Source organism: Bufo bufo, chromosome 8 (assembly GCF_905171765.1).
Source record: "Bufo bufo chromosome 8, aBufBuf1.1, whole genome shotgun sequence".
NCBI classification, from domain to species: Eukaryota; Metazoa; Chordata; class Amphibia; order Anura; family Bufonidae; genus Bufo; species Bufo bufo.
In genome coordinates this window covers 204,775,871-204,797,712 of record NC_053396.1, presented here as the reverse complement: position 1 = coordinate 204,797,712, position 21,842 = coordinate 204,775,871, and the positions used below count along the sequence as shown (strand labels likewise).

General features: G+C 45.4%; 1 protein-coding gene across 2 annotated transcripts; it reads right to left on the bottom strand.

Annotated features, from left to right (window-relative positions):
- Positions 1–1,370: 1,370 nt before the first annotated feature.
- Positions 1,371–21,203, bottom strand: APOM (apolipoprotein M). 2 transcript variants are annotated; one of them, XM_040405539.1, is made up of 6 exons: positions 20,980–21,203; positions 18,465–18,610; positions 17,282–17,355; positions 13,138–13,236; positions 12,392–12,490; positions 1,371–1,504 (listed from the first exon to the last, which is right to left on the bottom strand). In XM_040405539.1, the coding sequence occupies exons 1-6, from the start codon at positions 21,091–21,093 to the stop codon at positions 1,482–1,484; spliced, it is 555 nt and encodes a 184-aa protein (XP_040261473.1). In that variant the 5' UTR covers positions 21,094–21,203; the 3' UTR covers positions 1,371–1,481. The 2 variants fall into 2 exon arrangements, with proteins under 2 accessions (XP_040261473.1, XP_040261472.1); XM_040405538.1 differs by having other exon boundaries at positions 18,465–18,622; positions 20,980–21,199.
- Between the last annotated feature and the right edge of the window lie 639 nt (positions 21,204–21,842).

The window sequence follows — 21,842 nt, the reverse complement described above, 5'->3', positions numbered from 1 at the left end:
GAAGCAGAAGGCTCCATGCACTGTGCCGGCATATTACATCTCCGCTCCCATTCACTTGAATACCGTACCCTGCCTCCAGCTCCATACACTGTACAGTGGTGCCGCGGCTGCCCGAATCAACTGATCGTGGGAGGGGGGGGGGGGGGGGTGCTGGACCCCTATCAGTCTGATACTGATGACCCAGGTCATCAATATCTATAGTCTGGAGAACCCCTTTTTGTGTATAAACATTTTATGGCGGTATTATTTGGGCACTGAGTGGCAGTATTGTGTGTGAAGTATATGGCAGTGTTATGTGGGTGCTATATACGGTATGGAGGTATTTAGACATTGTATGGCAGTATTATTTGAGAACTGAGTGGCAGTATTGTGTGTGTCGTATGGATGAAATATTTAGACATTGTGTGGCGGTATTTTTATACCTGGGGCTGAGTTCTATCCCGTCTATAGGGACCAGGGTAATGTCTAGATAGTGAAACAATAGGAAAGATGACTCAGGGCTGACGAATGTGAGGGCTGAGACCTGCAAGGCATATGCCTCGCCCTGACACACACATGCAGGTCGGGGTGTTAATACAAGAATGGGGCGTGGGGTAAGGTGGCAAGATTGGCTCACGTGTAATATAGACCTTGATGTATACTGGGAGGATGGGCAGAGCCGGTTCCTCGCCGTGATCTCTGTCTAATACACACGTGACTCATGTTTAATGTATGACATGGATTAGGTGACATCCCCGGTGCACCCGAAATAACTGCAACCTCAAAAACACCCTTATGCAACCTCTCCCCCCCATTACTGATTATTTTACATTGTCTAAACAAGTTAGGAGCGTACACCAGCAGCACAGAGTATTTCAGGAGCAGAGTGTACAGATCTTATGCAAAGCAGTGATTCGGATGGATCATAGGGAGGAACAAGGGAGATGTGGCCCCAGGACCTTCAACACTTTAGGGGTCTTCCACCACCCACACTTCCTCCCCAGGCCATACTGGGAGTTGTAGTTGTACACACCCAGTATCATCTAGTTAGCTCCCTGGTAGTCACTATTTATATGGGTGCTGTGTACACTGCTCACCTCGTCAGAAAAATGGGGTCCCTCATGACCACTCGATGACCCTATCCGACCTCAGAGAGGCACAGGTGGGGGGCACACGTTAGGCTCTCTCCATTGGACTCTTAGGGTCCAATGGAGAGAATTCTTTGGCGCTGCAATACACCATCCACCGCATGTGTGAACATAGCCCAAGAGCTGTCTCTGTAACCTCCATGGAATTCAGCAGGACATGCGCATGGGCAGCGAGCCTTCCTATATGCGGCAGCAGCACAGAGTATTTCAGGAGGTGAGTGAATTGATTTTGTTGGAGGCAGATCACAAGAAAAAAAAATAGATTTTATTGAATTTTTGATAATTGAAGAGCACGAGATTATCTAGATTGTGTTTATGAGGTCTTCTCGCCAGCTCTTCCTCCTCGTGTTACCGTCACTCCTCCAGGGGACATTGCTCTGTTAGGAAAAAGAGAAAAAATAAAAGTCAGAGTCTGTGCTGTCCTGACCTTATGACACGTGTACGCAGCACGCCGCGGCCTGCAAGGGTTACAGATCCCAGGGAACGAACCCGGAGATGTCACCTTCCAAACTTAACCAAACAGCTGGGAGGACATCCAGGACTTGGGGACCTTTGTACCGGCAGAACAGTGCAAGCGATGGTAAGTGTGGGAGGGCCCCCTGTGTTAGAGGGAATCGTGGGCACTGCAATAGTTATCTGGGCACAGTATTGCGCTCTCTGGGCACAGTATTGCGCTCTCTGGGCACCATCTGGTTGTATCTTGGCACAATATGGCACTATGTGAGCACCATATGGCTGTATGTAGACAAGACTGGGCACTCTCTAGAAACTATTCCAGGGGCTGTGCCACCAACAAATCTTATTTTAATATACCGGTAATTCAGCATAAAAAAACGAATTACTTAGGTTGAAGAATATGAAAGAAGAAGGAAGAGGAGAGAGGAACAGGAAAGAGTGAAGGGAGAGAGAGAGTGAAAAAGAAATATACAGTACAGACCAAAAGTTTGGACACACCTTCTCATTCAAAGAGTTTTCTTTATTTTCATGACTATGAAAATTGTAGATTCACACTGAAGGCATCAAAACTATGAATTAACACATGTGGAATTATATACATAACAAACAAGTGTGAAACAACTGAAAATATGTCATATTCTAGGTTCTTCAAAGTAGCCACCTTTTGCTTTGATTACTGCTTTGCACACTCTTGGCATTCTCTTGATGAGCTTCAAGAGGTAGTCCCCTGAAATGGTTTTCACTTCACAGGTGTGCCCTGTCAGGTTTAATAAGTGGGATTTCTTGCCTTATAAATGGGGTTGGGACCATCAGTTGCGTTGAGGAGAATTCAGGTGGATACACAGCTGATAGTCCTACTGAATAGACTGTTAGAATTTGTATTATGGCAAGAAAAAAGCAGCTAAGTAAAGAAAAACGAGTGGCCATCATTACTTTAAGAAATGAAGGTCAGTCAGTCAGCCGAAAAATTGGGAAATCTTTGAAAGTAAGGGCTATTTGACCATGAAGGAGAGTGATGGGGTGCTGCACCAGATGACCTGGCCTCCACAGTCACCGGACTGTGCTAAGCATCTCTGGGAACTCCTTCAAGACTGTTGGAAGACCATTTCAGGGGACTACCTCTTGAAGCTCATCAAGAGAATGCCAAGAGTGTGCAAAGCAGTAATCAAAGCAAAAGGTGGCTACTTTGAAGAACCTAGAATATGACATATTTTCAGTTGTTTCACACTTGTTTGTTATGTATATAATTCCACATGTGTTAATTCATAGTTTTGATGCCTTCATAGTCATTAAAATAAAGAAAACTCTTTGAATGAGAAGGTGTGTCCAAACTTTTGGTCTGTACTGTATATAGAAAAATAAAATAAAAAATTTGACAGTGGAGGGAGAGTGAGTCCCACCCACTTTTATACATTGAACATCAATAAGTTAAGCAGCCAGTAAAGAGAGAAACTCAGGGGAATCCCGAGAGTCTATCCAGCTCGCCCAAGTCTGGGTATTTTGAGGACTGATCTGGTGCTTCCAAGGAAATCTCCTCCATTCTGGCAATATGCTGCATTTCCTGAAACCATTCTCTCATGGTAGGTACACGGGTCGAGCGCCAGCGTCTAGGTATTACCGATCTAGCTGCGGTAACGGGCCGAGCGCCAGCGTCTAGGTATTACTGATCTAGCTGTGGTAACGGGCCGAGCGCCAGCATCTAGGTATTACTGATCTAGCTGCTGTGATACAGAATCTCAGCAAGCTCTTTTTTTGGGGGGATGCAATGGAGCCTGGTAGAATGGAGAGGAGCGCTATTTGAGGAGAGTTATCAACCATCTTCTGTGTGATATTATGGAAAATTCCAAAAATCTTGTCCCAGAAAGGTTTAATTAGTTCACAACCCCACCAAATAATTTGCCGCATCGCCAACAGGAGTCTGGGACAGTAGGAAAGATTCTATGTAGTCTAACTTGGATATCTGCACACACGTGACAAAACCTTATAGTTTTTTTTCCTGAGCGGGACATGCCATAGAAAGTTGTGTTTTCGTTGATCAGAGCGTTCCAAGCAAGTTCCTAATTCCGGTTCCCATCCCGCGATAGAAGCTCGGAGTATCTTTGTATGAATCTGCCAGTAAGTTCTGGTACAGCAGAGAGATTGGGTGTGTCGGTGGAGAGGACATGGTAAACAACTTTTCGGTCTCAGTTAAGGTGGATCCGAAAGAGCACTGCTCCCCTCTGGACAAAACATACGATTTTCATTGCAAAAAGGTTCAAGGAATCCAGCTCCACGTTGGTAAAGGAATATTTATTTTGCTTTGCGTTAAAATCACATCCAGTTACAAATACAAAAGTCTTGTCTACGCGTTTCGGGCAACCGGAGACAATTCCAGCCCTTACTCATGACACAGTAAGACACCGCTAATACCACTCATACCAGGTTTTCTTAAAGACACAGCTTCCGTTTTACAAATAGTTGAGAATATTGAATGGTTCTCAAATTATACATGCATGACAGCGGACGTTGTGTCTTTATACACCAATATTCCGCATGAACTGGCCATACAAGCCTTAGCCTGGTTCTTAAAAACCTATGGTAACATTACTGCAGGTCTACAGGAATATTTGCTTTTGGTGGTGGACTTCCTCCTCAGACGCAACTTTTTTATGTTCAACAACAAGTTCTATCTGCAGATATCGGGGGTGTCGATGGGGGCCAAGTTCTCTCCCTCCATAGCCAATATATTCATGGCATGGTGGGAGAGGAGCTTTCTCCTCATCGACACCCATCCTTTCTGGCGATGCATCAGGGGGTATGGCCGTTACATTGATGACCTGATCCTGGTCTGGACGGGTGATGTGGCGGCCATACCAGCCTTTGGCTGTTACATTAACTCCTATTTCTTTTAGTGTCCACCATGACATACAGGAGATTTCATTCTTGGATTTGCGTCTGAGGGGGGATCCTTCCACCAGCAAAATGTATACATGTACTTATAGAAAGCCCCTGGCAGGGAACACCACTTTACACGCTACATCCTGTCCTCCCAGACATGTCATAGCAAATATACCAAGGGGCGAGATACTACGTGCAAGGGATGAAAAAAGGTTCATGACTGAGGCTGAAAATATCGCCCATAGATTATACAAAAGAGCTTACGCCACTAGACAGGTTGAGGACGCAATACGGCAGGTGGTCGACATTGAAAAGAGGGTCCCTGGTTTATCCAAAACAGGAAAATATGAACCCCGCAGTACAGTCACAAACAAAAATAAAAACTCTAAAAATAATAGTAATTGTTTGTTACACAATATAGTACGGAGTTCAAACAAATTTGCTGCATTCTAAAAAAACATTTTCCTGTCCTGGCATATGACAAGGAATGGACTGTAGTTGCAGATGGGGTTAAATGTGCAGCTAGAAGAAGAAGAGCGCCCGCCATCGCAAACTATGTCAGCCCGAGTCTATACCAGGAAAAGAAAAAAATCGCAGCCAGTCTGGCTGACGACTAAAGGGAGCTACGGGTGCGGACATCACAGATGCATCTGTTGCACCCATATGTCGATTTCCAATACTTTTGTCTATATATCTCATGTGTTTTTGCATAGGTTCTTTTATTGCTTATTGTATGTTTTTTTCCCTTTTTCTCATGAGAAGTGTTGTTCAAAGGCGTGGCATTTTTTTTAGGGTATTTGCAGTAATGTGACCACAATTAGTGAAGACAGGTGCGGTCTCTCTTCTAAATAGCGCAACTTTTTTAATGTCTTACTGTGTCATGAGGAAGGGCTGGAATTGTCTCCGGTAGCCCGAAACGCGTAGACAAGACTTTTGTATTTGTAACTGTAACTGGATGTGATTTTACCGCGAGCAAAATAAATATTCCTTTACCAACGTGGAGCTGGATTCCCGGGCCTGACACGGGTCCTCCGTGCTCACAGGTGAAGGTGGGGCGGGTGAGAGCTGCTGAATTTTCCTCTTTACTACATATGATTTTCATTGTTCATACTCTAGCCAGGATATCTGTGTATTTGGGAATTTCGTGGATATCGTGGAAAATGAAGGTAAAGGGTTTCCCGACAAGAGATGGTGGAAACGGGGCTCGCATACCAAGAAAAAAATCCCTATTCATGCCAGCAGCAGGGAAAGCTGGATTATGGAAAATTGATTGGGGTGAGTGGACGGAGTCTTCTAGCGCAAATACCCCTCTGAGTCAAGGAATCCCATAGTTCAAGCGTTTGTCGTAAAAAACGGACGGACCTCAGGGGCAATCCATGGAATGTGTTTAAGTGGAAGAGAGTAGAGATTCTGCTCCAGTCCCTCCCATTACTTCGTTGTTCCATTGTGTTGCCAATCCAATAGTCTAGTCAGGGACGCCGCTGTGTGATACAGTTTGAGGTCTGGAAGGCCTACCCCGCCTTGAGCTTTAGATCTGTTTAAGGCCTCATGCACACGACCATTGTGTGTTTTGCGGTCCGCAAATTGCGGATCCGCAAAACACGGATGGCATCCGTAATTTGCGAAACGGCACAGACAGCCATTGATACAACTGCCTATTTCTTATCCGCAAAGCGGACAAGTAATAGGACAGGTTATATATTTTTTGTGGGCCACGGAACGGAGCAACGGATGCGAACAGCACACGGAGTGCTGTCGTCCGCAACTTTTGCGGCCCCATTCAGGTGAATGGGTCCGCATCCAAGCCGCCAAAACTGCGGCACGGATGCGGACCAAAACAACGGTCGTGTGCATGAGGCCTAAGGTGGAAAAGCCAATCCGTGGTCTACCATCTCCCTAAATAAAACGGGCAAATGCTGTTTTTAATTTTCGAAAAAGGGAGGATGGCGGCGTAATGGGGATTGCTTGAAAAACATAAAGGTGTTTAGGTAGAAGGTCCATTTTTAGGGCCTTTATTCGCCCAAACCTTGACAAATCCTTTTTTATTGAAGGCCGCAAGCCCTTTTAAAGGGAACCTGTCATCAACGTTATGCTACCCATACTAACAGCAGAATAAAGTAGAGACAGGTGAGCTGATTTCAGTGGTCTGTAATTTAAAAGTTAAAAGTAAGTGCAGATCATTGCAGACTAGGCCTGGAAAAGAGTCCCGGCCACCTGAGAAGAGTCCTGGTTATTCATGAATTCCTGTCCACCTGCTGATGACTGACAGTCTAATACCTATTTCTCCCTTTCTCTCTAGGAGAGAACTGTCAGTCATCAGCAGATGGCGAGAGAGCAGGAGATTAGGAATAACCAGGACTCTTCTCAGGTAGATGTGACTCTTTTCCAGGTCTGGTCTGCAATGATTATGATGCCGGTTCTCAGCAACCACTTACTTTTAGCTCATGACTTGAGTAACACAGCGCTGACATCAGCATTTATGCTGCCCTTTAGTGAGGTCAGCATAAAGTTGATGACGGGTTCCCTTTAACGTCTTATCCAATAGGGGCAGGTTAGTTAGGCTAAGTAAGTGATTTCCATCTGCTGGAATATGTATTCCTAAATATTAAAGAGAGGAAGGTTGGAGTCTAAACTGAAATGAGGTAAGAAGTCTTGCAAACTCTGTCTGAGGGATATTTATATTAAGTATTTCGGATTTTGTATAATTAACTTTGAAATTACTTAAATGGCCAAACCGTCCAAATTCGCCTAATATCGAGGGAAGGGTTATATATGAGGTTGAGTGACATATAGCAGAAGATCGTCTGCATATAATGCTGTTTTGTATTGGGAGTTTTTAATTGTGAGACCATGTATTGATGGGTTATTGCAAAGTGCGTTGGCTAAGTGTTCCATCACCAAAACATATAACAGTGGAGACAATGGACACCCCTGCCTGGTCCCATTCTGGATCAGTATTGGCGGAGACAGGAGCCCATTAACTCTCACTTTGGCTGTGGGATTTGAGTGTAAAGCACGGATTCCATTTAAAAACCTGGCTCCTAGCCCAATTTGTTTCAAGGTAGAGTCTAGGAAAGTCCAATTAACCCTATCAAATGCCTTTTCGGCATCTACTGATAACAGGCGTAGAGGAGATGAATTGTCTCTCGTTACGTTGGTGAGCATCAGGGTTTTAATCGCATTATCTCGTGCCTCCCTCCCACGTATAAAACCAACTTGGTCCCGTATGTATTATATCTGGAATTATAGGCGCTAATCTATCTGCAAGGATCTTGGAGTATAGTTTGATGTCAATATTGATCAGAGAGATTGGTCTCAAATTGGACGACAATGAGTGGTCTTTTCCAGGTTTAGGTAATGCACTAATGTGGGCCTCAAGTGATTGCTGAGTGAATGGGGATTCTGGGTCAATGCCATTGAAGACCTTCGAAAGGAAGGGGGAGAGGAGGTCACCGAATTGTTTGCAAAAGGCTGTAGTAAAACCATCTGGTCCCGGGCACTTTCCAGACGGTGAGTTCCTAATGATAGTCTCAACGTCCCCCTTCAGTAAAGTCAGAATCCAACATTTCTCTATCTGCTTCTGAAACTGTGGGTTAGGGTCCATTCACACGTGCGTAGTGTATTGCGGATCTGCAATAAAACTGTCCGGCACTACCCATAGAACTGCCAATTCTTGTCCGCAATTGGGGACAAGAATAGGACATGTTCTATTTTATCGCGGAGCCGAGGCCCTGAAGTTCGGGGCTGCGTCCAGGAAATGCGGATGCGGAGAGCGCATAGTGTGCTCTCCGCATCTCTTCCGGCCTCATAGAGAATGAATGGGTCTGTACCCGTTCCCGATATTGCAGAACGGATGCGGACATGTGATGCTGTTTCAGAAGTAAACTCCTCTATACGCTTCATTAAGGAGGCAGGTGACATATCTGAGAATTGGCCTTTGAGATTATATCATTTAGAGTAATATTCTCGGAACACCTCTAATATCTCTGTAGGATTGTGTGTGTCCCAGCCATTGCTTTTTTTGATGTGGGGGATAAAAGTTTGTGACGCTCTAGGGTGTAGTAAGCCTACCACATTTATTTGGGAATTCATAAACGTTTTTCCTTGGTCGCAATATATTTTGTATTGCTGATCTATCAAGGTTTTGATACAGTCTCTGGCTTTGAGCAATTCCACATGGGTAGTGGTGGAAAGTGTTCGTTTATGCAGTATTTCTAAGTCATGTGCTTGTGCGAGGAGGTTAGAGAGTTTGAGGGCTTCTTTCTTTTTTCAATCTGGTGCCATGTTTTATGAAGGTTCCCCTAAGAACGCACTTCAGTGTCTCCCATTGTGTTGTCAGCGGCGTGTATCTGTAGGAATTCCCTAACTGTGTTCTGGATGTCGGCCGTGCATACACCACATCTTCAAGAAGGTTGTCCTTTAATCTCCAGTTCCATGATTTAATTGTGGCATCTGGGAGCTCTACTGCAAAATATATCGGTGCGTGATCGGAAAACAAGATATCGCCAACAGAGGCCTGTGGTTTCCATGCTAAAGTGTGATGGCCGACGAGGAAGAGGTCTATACGACTATATGACTGATGTGGTGGGGAGAAAAATGTATCGTCTTTACCTTGTGGATGGAGAACGCGCCAAACATCTATAAGTTAGGGTCCATTCACACGTCCGTAGAATGGGTCCGGATCCGTTCCGCGAATCTGGACCCATTCATTCTCTATGGGGCCCGGAAGAGATGCGGACAGCACACAGTGTGCTGTCCGTATCCGCATGTCCGGAGCGCGGCTCCGATCTTCCAGTCCGCTGCTCCTGAAAAAAATAGAACATGTTCTATTCTTATCCGCAATTGCGGACAAGAATAGGCAGTTCTATGGGGGGTGCCGGCCGGGTGTATCGCGGATCCGCAATACACTACGGACGTGTGAATGGACCCTTAAAGAGAGTGGATATGAGAGAGTAGAGATCTTAATTGTCTGTGGGGATTCGCAGTGGGATCCAAGGATGCATTCAATGTGAAGTTGTAGTCTCCACCGATTCCCTATACAGTGTTATAATGGCGCCACCAGGTGTTTAATCTGTATAGTAATGTGCATGTCCACCTACTGAGGTGGTCGCACATGCTCAGCCATATCTACTGCTAGAAGCTATGATAGTTACAGGAAGAGAGCTGCAGCAGAAAGGACACACTGCTGAGCTCTAATAGAATGAGAGCTACAGCAGAAAAGAAACGACCCCTGAGGTGTGATAGGGGAGAGCTGCAGCAGAAAGGACACGTCCCCTCAGCTGTCATAGGGAGAGCACTGCAACAGAAAGACAGAAAGAGCACCCCCCTCCGACCTGTGATAAAGGAGAGCTGCAGCAGAAAGGACACCCCCTCTGAGTTGTGGTAGGGAGAGAGCTGCAGCAGAAAGGACACCCCCTCTGAGTTGTGGTAGGGAGAGAGCTGCAGCAGAAAGGACACCCCCTCTGAGCTGTGGTAGGGAGAGAGCTGCAGCAGAAAGGAAACGACCCCTGAGTGATGATAGGGGTCGTTTCCTTTCTGCTGCATCTCTCTCTATCATCACTCAGGGGTCGTTTCCTTTCAGCTGCATCTCTCTCTATCATCACTCAGGGGTCGTTTCCTTTCTGCTGCATCTCTCTCTATGATCACTCAGGGGTCGTTTCCTTTCTGCTGCAGTTCTCTCTGAGTGATAATAGAGAGAGATGCAGCAGAAAGGACACCCCCTCTGAGCTGTGGTAGGGAGAGAGCTGCAGCAGAAAGGAAACGACCCCTGAGTGATGATAGGGGTCGTTTCCTTTCTGCTGCATCTCTCTCTATGATCACTCAGGGGTCGTTTCCTTTCTGCTGCAGTTCTCTCTGAGTGATAATAGAGAGAGATGCAGCAGAAATGACACACCTCTGAGCTGTGATAGGGGGAGAGATGCAGCAGAAATGACACCCCCTCTGAGCTGTGATAGGGGGAGAGCTGCTATCCTATTGTTTTCACACATAGGTATGGACATTACCAGGGTGGGGACTAAATGTGCACCCACTATACCCACAGCTGTGCCAGTGTGCCCCCCACACTCTGCTGCACCATGACACAGTCCACACAGCTACACTGTTCTCCTGAGGCCTGACATACAGGGCATTTCTTCCCCCACACACCCCGCACCGAAATATTCTGCTAATCGCTGGCATGTGTGACTCAGTCCTGCCTACCTGCCTTGTCATGTACCCTGATACTTGGCATACCGCCTGAGCCCACATACCGTCATATAACGTAGTGCGCAGGGAGGAAAAGGGATTTTTGTTTTTGTTTTTTGTTTTTTTTGCAGTATTTCATTGAAGGCGCTGTTCATATTGTATCTGCAGTATATGCTGGAGGAATACGCAGATAAACTGCTGATTCTACAATGGGATATTTCACGATTCTACAATGGCTTCATTTCATCCTCGGTCAGTAGAGTAAACAGCGGCTTCTGTCCTGACACAAGAGCAGCCATTGTCCTGCAGATAACGGAGGGCTGCGCGGACACGGACGTGGGTCCAGAGAGAGAACACTCGGCCTCTGTTCTGTCAGGGACCCATCAGAACATATGTGCTCCGCCATGTGAAATCCGGGATCCTCGTTACACAGATATCCGTTACCTGTGTTTTCTATAGCTCTTATTTTCCAGGTCACTTTTACACTTTTCTTACCAGGAAACTGTCACCAAGCAGGGTCTTATGGCTTTAGTCACAGCGCGGCTTCCTCTCTATGTCGCTATCTCTTCCTCGCTGCGTCGTTTATGGCATCGCACCATTTCTTCCTCGCTGGGGATTCCAGCTCCGGAGGTCCTCACATGAGTCCATTCGAAACAGGACTCCGTTCAATACCATTCTTAATAGAATCGCATAGCGAGAAAACCAGGTCTGTCAGCAGCCGCCTGCTGACTGTTTCCACAATGCCGCTGAGTTTTTATTACATTAGAATCTGCTGGTAATCTACGGCGGCTCCTCACACTTCTTGGTTATACAAAAAACACCCTGTGACCCGCGGCCATCGCACCGTTTCTGACCACATCTCCTCTGCCTATTTCCCATGATGTAAGCGATCCCTTGCGCCTGCGCCGCCTGCTCCTGACATTGTGCAGACGCATTTTCAAGCTTTATATTTTCATGCTGGAAACTATTTTAAAAGCTGTTCCCCCGTTTGTTATGGTTTGCGCCGTCACCTCCTGTTTAAGCCTTGGCTGCCAAGTATCCCGGCCTTCCATGTGCGCCAATTTCTCCGAGATCCCCTCGAATTTCTTCTGCCCGTCACCAATCTATAAATTCTATACTTCATTTAAAGGGCTTGTCCTATTGTCCCCTTCGATCTGATGACCACACCTCTTGAGGGTCAAAATTCGTGTCTGCTTTCCCTGTAGTGCCCCCACAGGTAAAGCGAGGTATAACAGTTCTCTCTCTGAGGGGCCGTTGCAGACTGTTCCACATAAAGGTATTTGGTGAACATTTGTCCGAGAGCAGTCGGCCATAAATCTCGGTCACTGTCAAAATTCTGAGCATTATATTTCAATGTATTTATTTTTTCCAGAAACAGCGCCACTTTTGTCAAGTGGCTGTGACTGGTATTGCAGCTCAGCCCCATTCACATCACTGTGCCGGTGGGATTAAAGGGATTCTTCCAGCTACAGAACTGGGGGATAGGTCATCAATATCAGATTGGTAGGGTGGTCTGACACCCGGCACCCCCAACGATCAGCCGTGGAACCAGAAACATGACAGCAGACAGCTCCGGGTTACTGCCGCTCCGCTCTCATTCAGATGAGACAGCTGATCAGTGGGGTTGTCAGACCCCCCACAGATCTGATACTGATGACCAATCCTGAGTCTAGTCCACCAAAATCTGTAGCGCGGAGAGCCCCTTTAAGGATAAGACTTATAATACATGGCAGTGTGCAAGGCGTTACCTAGTGTTTGCGGAAGCTGCAGAACATCTTTGTAGCCTTCACATGTGGATTTATGCTTGAACTTGTCCATACAGTCTTCGTCCAGTCGTGGAGAACGTGCTGAGGAAGAGGATGAGAAGGAGCAGAGGACCATTAGTGGTGGGAAAAGCTAGAAAAGGGAGGAGAACAAAAACGAGGAGGAGGACCAAGGGTATACCCAAGGGCCCTACTGCCACCAAAGAAGACACTGGTATTATAAATGGTACATGGTGGTTGGGGGCCATATTACAGAATGTGCCCTGGGGTCCAGGAGCTTCAGGTTGTACATGGGGACAGGACCTGGTGCCTATAGTTTATACCAGGGATGCTTAACCTGCGGCTCTCCAGCCGTCGCAAAACTGCAACTCCCACCATGCCCTGCTGTAGTCTGATAGCTGTAGGCTGTTAAGGGATGCTCAGAGTTGTAGTTTTGCAACAGCTGGGGGGCCGCAGGTTGAGCATGCCTGGTTTATACCCACTTCCACTCATTCTAAGGCTATCCTCACAGTGATGACCTTTCTGGAATAGACGTCAGCTCTCCATGCACTGACTTTCTTGTGGTGAGCTTCTGCTTCTACACCGAAGCCAATCAGAACAAGCAGGGCTGCAGTGTAAAGCATGTTTAATGAGACAATAGACTTCAACACATGGCGCAGCTATAAGCCGGAGTCTTCCGTCAACTCAGAAGGTGACAGATATCATGTCGGAAACCACAACAAAGAACTTACAATAGAGGAGGAGCCTGGAGGTCGTCTCATCCGTCTCTTTCAGGAGAACGCAGTCCGGACAGTGACAGGAGAAGAGCTCAGTCAGTCTGTCTGGGTGGCCTGCAGAAATGAAAGTGTTAATTCTGCCGGTTACCAAGGGTTGATTTACTAAGCTGAACTGTAGAGGCATAACTAATATACAGTCAGGTTCATAAATATTGGGACATCTACACAATTCTAATATTTTTGGCTCTATACACCACCACAATGGATTTGAAATGAAACGAACAAGATGTGCTTTACCTGCAGACGGTCAGCTTTAATTTGAGGGAATTTACATCCAAATCAGGTGAACGGTGCAGGAATTACAGCAGTTTGCATATGTGCCTCCCACTTGTTAAGGGACCAAAAGTAATGGGACAGAATAATAATAATTATAAATCAAACTTTCACTTTTTAATACTTGGTTGCAAATCCTTTGCAGTAAATTACAGCCTGAAGTCTGGAACGCATAGACATCACCAGACGCTGGGTTTCATCCATGGTGATGCTCTGCCAGGCCTCTACTGAAACTGTCTTCAGTTCCTGCTTGTTCTTGGGGCATTTTCCCTTCAGTTTTGTCTTCAGCAAGTGAAATGCATGCTCAATCGGATTCAGGTCCGGTGATTGACTTGGCCATTGCATAACATTCCACTTCTTTCCCTTAAATAACTCTTTGGATGCTTTTGCAGTATGCTTTGGGTCATTGTCCATCTGCACTGTGAAGCGCCGTCCAATGAGTTCTGAAGCATTTGGCTGAATATGAGCAGATAATATTGCCCGAAACACTTCAGAATTCATCCTGCTGCTTTTGTCAGCAGTCACATCATCAATAAATACAAGAGAACCAGTTCCATTGGCAGCCATACATGCCCACGCCATGACACTACCACCACCATGCTTCACTGATGAGGTGGTATGCTTAGGATCATGAGCAGTTCCTTTCCTTCTCCATACTCTTCTCTTCCCATCACTCTGGTACAAGTTGATCTTGGTCTCATCTGTCTATAGGACGTTGTTCCAGAACTGTGAAGGCTTTTTTAGATGTCGTTTGGCAAACTCTAATCTGGCCTTCCTGTTTTTGAGGCTCACCAATGGTTTACATCTTGTGGTGAACCCTCTGTATTCACTCTGGTGAAGTCTTCTCCTGATGGTTGACTTTGACACTCATACACCTACCTCCTGGAGAGTGTTCTTCATCTGGCCAGGGAAAGAATTCTTCTGTCATCCACCACAGTTGTTTTCCGTGGTCTTCCGGGTCTTTTGGTGTTGCTGAGCTCACCGGTGTGTTCCTTCTTTTTAAAAATGTTCGAAACAGTTGTTTTGGCCAGGCCTAATGTTTTTGCTATCTCTCTGATGGGTTTGTTGTGTTTTTTCAGCCTAATGATGGCTTGCTTCACTGATGTCCCATTTTTTTTGGTCCCTTAACAAGTGGGAGGCACATATGCAAACTGTTGTAATTCCTGCACCGTTCACCTGATTTGGATGTAAATACCCTCAAATAAAAGCTGACAGTCTGCAGGTAAAGCACATCTTGTCCGTTTCATTTAAAATCCATTGTGGTGGTGTATAGAGCCAAAAATGTTAGAATTGTGTCGGTGTCCCAATATTTATGGACCTGACTGTATTATCAAATGGTATTCTAGTGGATGTCGGGGTCAAATGATGCTTCCCATAGAACGGAATGGTAAATGCTGCACTGCTGTCCCCGAGGCTACGGAATCTAGGAGTCAAACACTGTGGGAGTTTACAAGCAAATAGAAATTTTCATAATTCCAAGGCATCTAATATAGAAAATAAACCATTTACTGTTAATTCTTAGTTACAACGCTCTGATGCTGATATGTGTTTCCATGGTAACAGACTACAAAAAAAACGATGTGTAGTCTAATCTTCCAAGGCATTAATATATATTTTTTTATATAATCTTAATTAAAACTGTCCTATGATTTTTGCCTACAGCTCTCATGTTGATATGTTTCCATGGTTACAGACTACAAACAAACTCTGCGTAGTCTGATCTTCCAAAGAATCTAACACAGAAAACAAAGGATTTTTTTCCCCAAATAATCTTAATTTATAATCTCTTATTGTTTTGTGTCTACAGCTCCTTTGCTGATATATGTGTTTCCATGGTAACAGACAACAAGCAAAGTATGTGTAGTCTGAAATTCCAAGGCATCTAATATGGAAAATGAAGTGTTTTTTTTTCAAATAATCTTAATTAAAACTCTTCTATGATTTTTGTCTACAGCTCCTATGTTGATATGTTTCCATGGTAACAGACCTATAAACTGTACCACTCAATTGAAAAACAAACTGAAGAAAACAAAAATAATGTGGCTGCATAAGTGTGCACACCCTCTTATTATAACTGGGGATGTAGCTGTGTTCAGAATTAAGCAATCACATTCAATATCCTGTTAAATAGGAGTCAGCATACACCGGCCATCATTTAATGTGCCTCTGATTAACCCCAAATAAAGTTCAGCTGCTCTAGTTGGTCTTTCCTGACATTTTCTTAGTCGCATCCCACAGCAAAAGCCATGGTCCACAGAGAGCTTCCAAAGCATCAGAGAGATCTCATTGTTAGAAGGTATCAGTCAGGAGAAGGGGACAAAATAATCTCCAAGGCATTACGTATACCATGGAACATCATCAAGTGGAGAAAATATGACACAACAGTGACATTTCCAAGAACTGGACGTCCCTCCAAAATTGATGAAAAGACGAGAAGAAAACTGGTCTGGGAGGCGACCAAGAGGCCTACAGCAACATTAAAGGAGCTCCAGGAACATATGGCAAGTACTGGCTGTGTGATACATGTGACAACAATCTCCCGTATTCTTCATATGTCTGGGCTATGAGGTAGAGTGGCAAGACGAAAGCCTTTTCTTACCAAGAAAAACATCCAAGTCAGGCTACATTTTGCAAAAACACATCTGAAGTCTCCCAAAAGCATGTGGGAAAAGGTGTTATGGTCTGATGAAACCAAGGTTGAACTTTTTGGCCATAATTCCAAAAGATATGTTTGGTGCAAAAACAACACTGCACATCACCAAAAGAACACCATCCCCACAGTGAAGCATGGTGGTGGCAGCATCATGCCAAGGGGCTGTTCTTCTTCAGCTGGAACTGGGGCCTTGGTTAAGCTAGAGGGAATTATGGACAGTTCCAAATACCAGTCAATATTGGCACAAAACCTTCAGGCTTCTGCTAGAAAGCTGAACATGAAGAGGAACTTCATCTTTCAGCATGACAATGACCCAAAGCATACATCTAAATCAACAAAGGAATGGCTTCACCAGAAGAAGATTAAAGTTTAGGAATGGCCAAGCCAGAGCCCAGACCTGAATCCGATTGAAAATCTGTAGGGTGATCTGAAGAGGGCTGTGCACAGGAGATGCCCTCGCAATCTGACAGATTTGGAGTGTTTTTGCCAAAAAGATTGGGCAAATTTTGGCAAGTCAAAATGTGCAATGCTGATAGACTCATACCCAAAAAGACTGAGTGCTGTAATAAAATCAAAAGGTGCTTCAACAAAGTATTAGTTTAAGGGTGTGCACACTTATGCAACCATATTATTTTATTTTTTACATTTTTTCTTCCCTCTACCTAAAAGATTTCAGTTTGTTTTTCAATTGAGTTGTACAGTTTATAGGTCACATTAAAGGTGGAAAAAGTTCTGAAATTATTTATCTTTGTCTCATTTTTTTTACATCACGGAAACCTGACATTTTAACAGGGGTGTGTAGACTTTTTATATCCACTGTATGTGTTTCCATGGTAACAGACTACTCCCCTATGTCTTTGTGTCTACAGCTCCTGTGTTGATATGTTTCTATGGTAACAGACTACAATCAAACTGTATGTAGTCTGATTCAGAATTTATACTCCCTTATATGTGTGCCCTAATGCTAGAAGTAGAGGACAGATGGAGGACATATGACTATGGGATCAGACAGAGGAGGTCTGTGAACATTTTCAGAGAACCTTAAGAAGATGCTACTTACTTTATCAGACAAGGTCACTTATAGTCACGTGTGCTACTATAAAAAAAAAAAAGTTCTTCTAGCCGTCACCTCCAATATTGCCAGTACTAAAATGCCATATTGTACTCTCTCACCCTCTGTCCTCAGCTCTGTGCTGTTCTCAGTCAGCATGTAAATCCATGTGCGGGGAATACATGAGCCGTCTTTACTGGAAAGAAGATGGAAAGTAGCGTAATAATAGTAAAAATGCTGTGAAATACAATAATAAACCAAATACAATAATAAACCTCGAGGAGAGCCACAGCCTCCTCGAGGTTTACCAAGCACAGCGCTGTCCATTGGATGGTGGCTATGCTTGGTATGACAGTTCAGTCCCTTTTATTTGAATGGGACTGAGCTGCCTTAGGCCATGGGACTGACAAAGATGACGTCACATGGCCTAGGAGAAGGCCTAAGTGCTCACGGAGCGCTGCGGCCTCTTAATACAGTTGATTGGCGAGGATGCCAGTAGATGGACCCTCACTGATCTCATATTGATGACCTATCCTGAGTATAGGCCATTAATATAAAAATCCTGGAAATCCCGCTACTCCCAGGAACAAATTAAGGACTTAGGAGGCCACAGTGGTCCACATTTATTAGAAAGGACCTGTCACCATTCCTGACACGCCCAAATATAACTGGAGAAGGTCCAGATCTAATGGATCCTCCTTTCTCCACGGCTTTGGTTCCCTGGTCTGTGGGCTTCACTATGTGGAGGCTTTCGCAAGATGGTGAAAGCATCTAGATGGTGAAGGCCCTGGGGTAATCACCCTTCCAGCCCTGGTACTTCCATTTAAAGGGGTTTTCCAGTGCAACAAAATTGGGTGGCAGCAGACTCAGAATGACTTAAAAGATAAAAGAACCGATATTCACCTCCTGGACACATGGGAAATGCCTGGAAATATCCTCTCAGCCAATCATGAGCGGCAGCGAGGACCCTCCTCAGGCAGTAATTGGCTGGGCATGCATTTCCTGTGTGTCAGAATGGGAGCAGGAAGTAGAGACTGCCGGGGAACCAGGCAGTGTCAGTACAGCTGTGGCAGGGGATCGGTGAAGTATTGGTACTTTATTGGTTAAGCCATCCTGGACCTGCTGCCCCAAATTTTTGTGGCACTGGAAGACCCATTAGGAGGAGCTATTAGTCTAGATCAGGTGTAAGAGACAGAGGGTGAACAGAGCAATGAAGAGGAGGCGAGAGCGCAGGCTGAGGAGGTAGGAGACACAGGTGGTGGACAGGAGACAGTGAGAGACTGATAGACATACGGCTCATCTCACACTCTGATGGACGCTCTGAACTCCAGTTTCTCCATGTCCGTACTTTCCTGGACCATGAAACGCCCGTTATCCATCACCCTGAAGATGTCCAGCGCTCGAGTTCCAGGTTCTGCTGCCGCTGCCAGGAAGTACCAGCTCCCCATGTACTGCAATGGGAACTACCAGGATTTTAATACAAGGACAGAAGTCTACTGGAACAAAACTGGCGGGAATCTTAAAGAAGAACTTCCCTTTTATAATATTACATAATTTACAGTAAAAATTCCTTTAATCCAATTTTACAGATATTGGGATATGAAATAGTATGGATTATAAACTAATCGCTAAGGCAGGGTCTACATGGAGACCTTGGCCCATTGACACGCATCGCATGACCAAAGATGGCTGTGTAGCGGTACAGCTATTGAAATGAATGGAGTTGCAGTGTGACTCGCATGTAGCAATGACCGTGACCCCTGAATCACAAGAAAATCAAACACTGCTGGTCACAAGCCACTTGATGTGGCCAGTCATTGGCTGCAGTGGCACATGTGACCATGTCCATCCGGAACTTTTCAGGATGGGGTCCAGAAGACTGCAGGACAGTGCTAGGGAGCCGCGGCGGAGAGCAGGTAAGTATGGTTTTTTTCAACAGTAGGCTGGGCTTCAAATTTAAAAAAATTGCACAAAGCTGGAAATATTTTGCATCCTGTGAACCACGGTGCCCACAGAGCCTCCCTAAAGTATTTTCTCAAAAGTAAAGTAGGATCCCAGGACTATGGTCGGGCGTGGGGACACTTGTTAACCTTCCTATCCCTTGTTGAGGATTTGTGTGATCCTCATGTTGCTTCCTTCCTTTTTTTGGTTAACACTGATGTTCTCAAGGAGCAGAGGATCACTTGGCAGGTTCATACTGGGGTCGTACATAGAACTCAGGGGGGCACACGGCAAAAATCGAAATGGCGACCCCACCTCCTGGATTGTGTTCACCTTATAAGACCCCTAAAAATCCAAAGATCATGCTGGTTTGTGCTCTGTATCCTTTTTGTGGTAGAGAAGGGCAACATGACCATTGGGCCTGAGGAGAACAGCAGCTGATTAACACTGTCCATGGGTTATAGGGGCCCAATACCAGTTACAGTATCTACACAGATGCTTCTAACCAACCATAAGGACAAAGGGGTTGGACTAACTTGACCCATATCTCACACGGACTCCTTAGATCACCATGTTCCTCCTGTTTGGTACATATACCCTTGATGCTTACCACGACTTAGATCATTTTAGATTAACATCAGCCAAGCACTCATTTGGTCAACAGCTACTCCTCCCGACCTCCATAGACATGCCCGCTGGGCTCGGCCAAACGTGGCTATGCACTAATGGAAGAGATGAGAATAAGCCATTGCCAGATAAATCTGTGAGACCTGTGAGATTAAAGGATCGGACATTTTGAAATCCAAGATCCTTCTTTCCCTGACATCTGCTGTTAGGGGAGAGTCGAATTTTGTGGCTATGATTGGTATGTATAGATCTGTGTGGATGAACTCTTTACTATCACTGTTTGTCCAATGTTTCCAAGGTCAGCTGGATGAGCCTTACCGTAATTTGACCTAGAGAGTCTGTTGATCTGTGTGGGTGTCTGTGAGCTTAGTAAACCTTATGCAGCTCGCTAAACAACATCTCAATCTTTAAGTGTTGCTTCACAGCTTGGAAGGTGACAGATCCATCACCCCCCCCCCATCATGTCCGACCATCACTCACTTTGAAAACTTTTTAAAACCTAAAGAGGCTGCATAAAGCTCAAGGACTTTGCTGATGATCTATGGAGCGCTGGACACAGCCTGCTCCTGTATAACGTAGTCATCCATTCATGTCCATGGGTGGCATATAGTCCTAAATGTCCTCAGTATGGCATCCCATGGAGTCGCAACAGTTCCGCACTACCGTAGTAGAGTCTCTGAATGGTGCCTCTGGTAGCACTGTATTGCAGAAATATCCTCACCCTCCTGCTCCCAATGAAGCCAACACAAAAAACCTGTGAATGGATCTGTATAAATCTGGGACAGTATGGGCCCATAGACACAGGACTTCAAAGTCTCTATAGAGGCCATTTATTCTGGAAATCAGTGGTGGGGGAGAGACCATGGGTGTGATCTTCACACAGGTATCCATAGCCTATCATAAGATAATTTTGGATTTCCCAACATTGTGATGGCCTATCGGCCTCGCAGCGAGTAGGGGCGGTCGAGCATACGTGGTGGTGCTCCATTCATTGTTCATTGGGCTACAGCCAAGTGCAGAGCCCGACTGTTCCCATCAGCCCCATAGACACTGATTGGTTTTGCACAGCACATGCTCGACAGCCGCTCCATTCCAACTCCTCCTCACCACGGTGGTGTAGCCAGGAGGAACATAGGGTTCCATTGGAGGGGCCACATGATCAGACATTCATCGCCTACCCTCCTAATTCCATTGTGGGGAAACACCTTTAAATGACTACCTCTGATCTCAGCCTCAATGAGCACTTGGTTACCTCTGTCCTGTTGATGTGTGATGCCGATAGTTGGTCACTCCTTTCACATCCGGAAAGAGAGTCAAAGACGAGTCCATAAAAGTAGAGGAAGCCCCGCCATGCACTGACGATCATGTCTGAGCGAGTCTCTGCTCGGCAGTAATGCTGTGACTGGACTCGGGATGTCTTTTCTGTCCTCCTTCTCAGCCTGTTATCTCTCGGGACCTTGCTCTTTTTCACTTTTTTGTTGATTTTTTTCCCACTCTCAGACCCTTGTTCTCTGCTCCTGTCAATCATTAACTCCACTCTCACTCAAAGCCGATGGCCAGTTTAAAGATTAGGCCAAAGACGTAAAGTCCAGTATCTTACTGAAGACAAACTACAACTGATCTGACCATCAGGTCAGTCCTTGTTACAAGTTTTTTTCTAAAAACATGCCGAAACTGGACACACGTTAGAGACTTCAAGCGGCCATTTTCTGGCCAAACTTGTCCTCCACGGTTAGGTTTGCCATAAGGGATTGGGAAGTTTAAACTTGGGAATTTCTGGGGCTGCACTGGACCTGTTTTCAGCCATGCAGGTTGAGAACTTCCTCAATTCTTAAAGGGATTGTTCAGGATTTTTTTTTAAATGTCCTCCACCCAGTGGGACCTGTGAAGAGAGCAATGCTTCACCTGCTCCTGCCCTTCACCACACTTCCAGTCTCCACATGTAAATATTCTGCACAGGTTGGGGTCACGTGTAACACTGCAGCCAATGAATGGCCTCTGCAGTGATGTGTCCCCAAGCTGCACATTCCTGCTGGGTTATGTGCCGCAGGGGAACACGTCCCCGCTGAGGACAAGCACTGGTTGCAGTGGTGCCAGTGACCCTGTCCATGCAGG

Coding starts and splice junctions, on each gene's coding strand:
- APOM (XM_040405538.1), bottom strand. CDS start 21,093: ATGATCGTCAGTGCATGGCGGGGCTTCCTCTACTTTTATGGACTCGTC. Junction 17,356..18,464: donor TTCAGAGCGTCCATCAGAGT/GTGAGATGAGCC, acceptor TCTTCTTTCCAG/TAAAGACGGCTCATGTATTC. Junction 13,237..17,281: donor CACAGAGCTGAGGACAGAGG/GTGAGAGAGTAC, acceptor TCATTTCTGCAG/GCCACCCAGACAGACTGACT.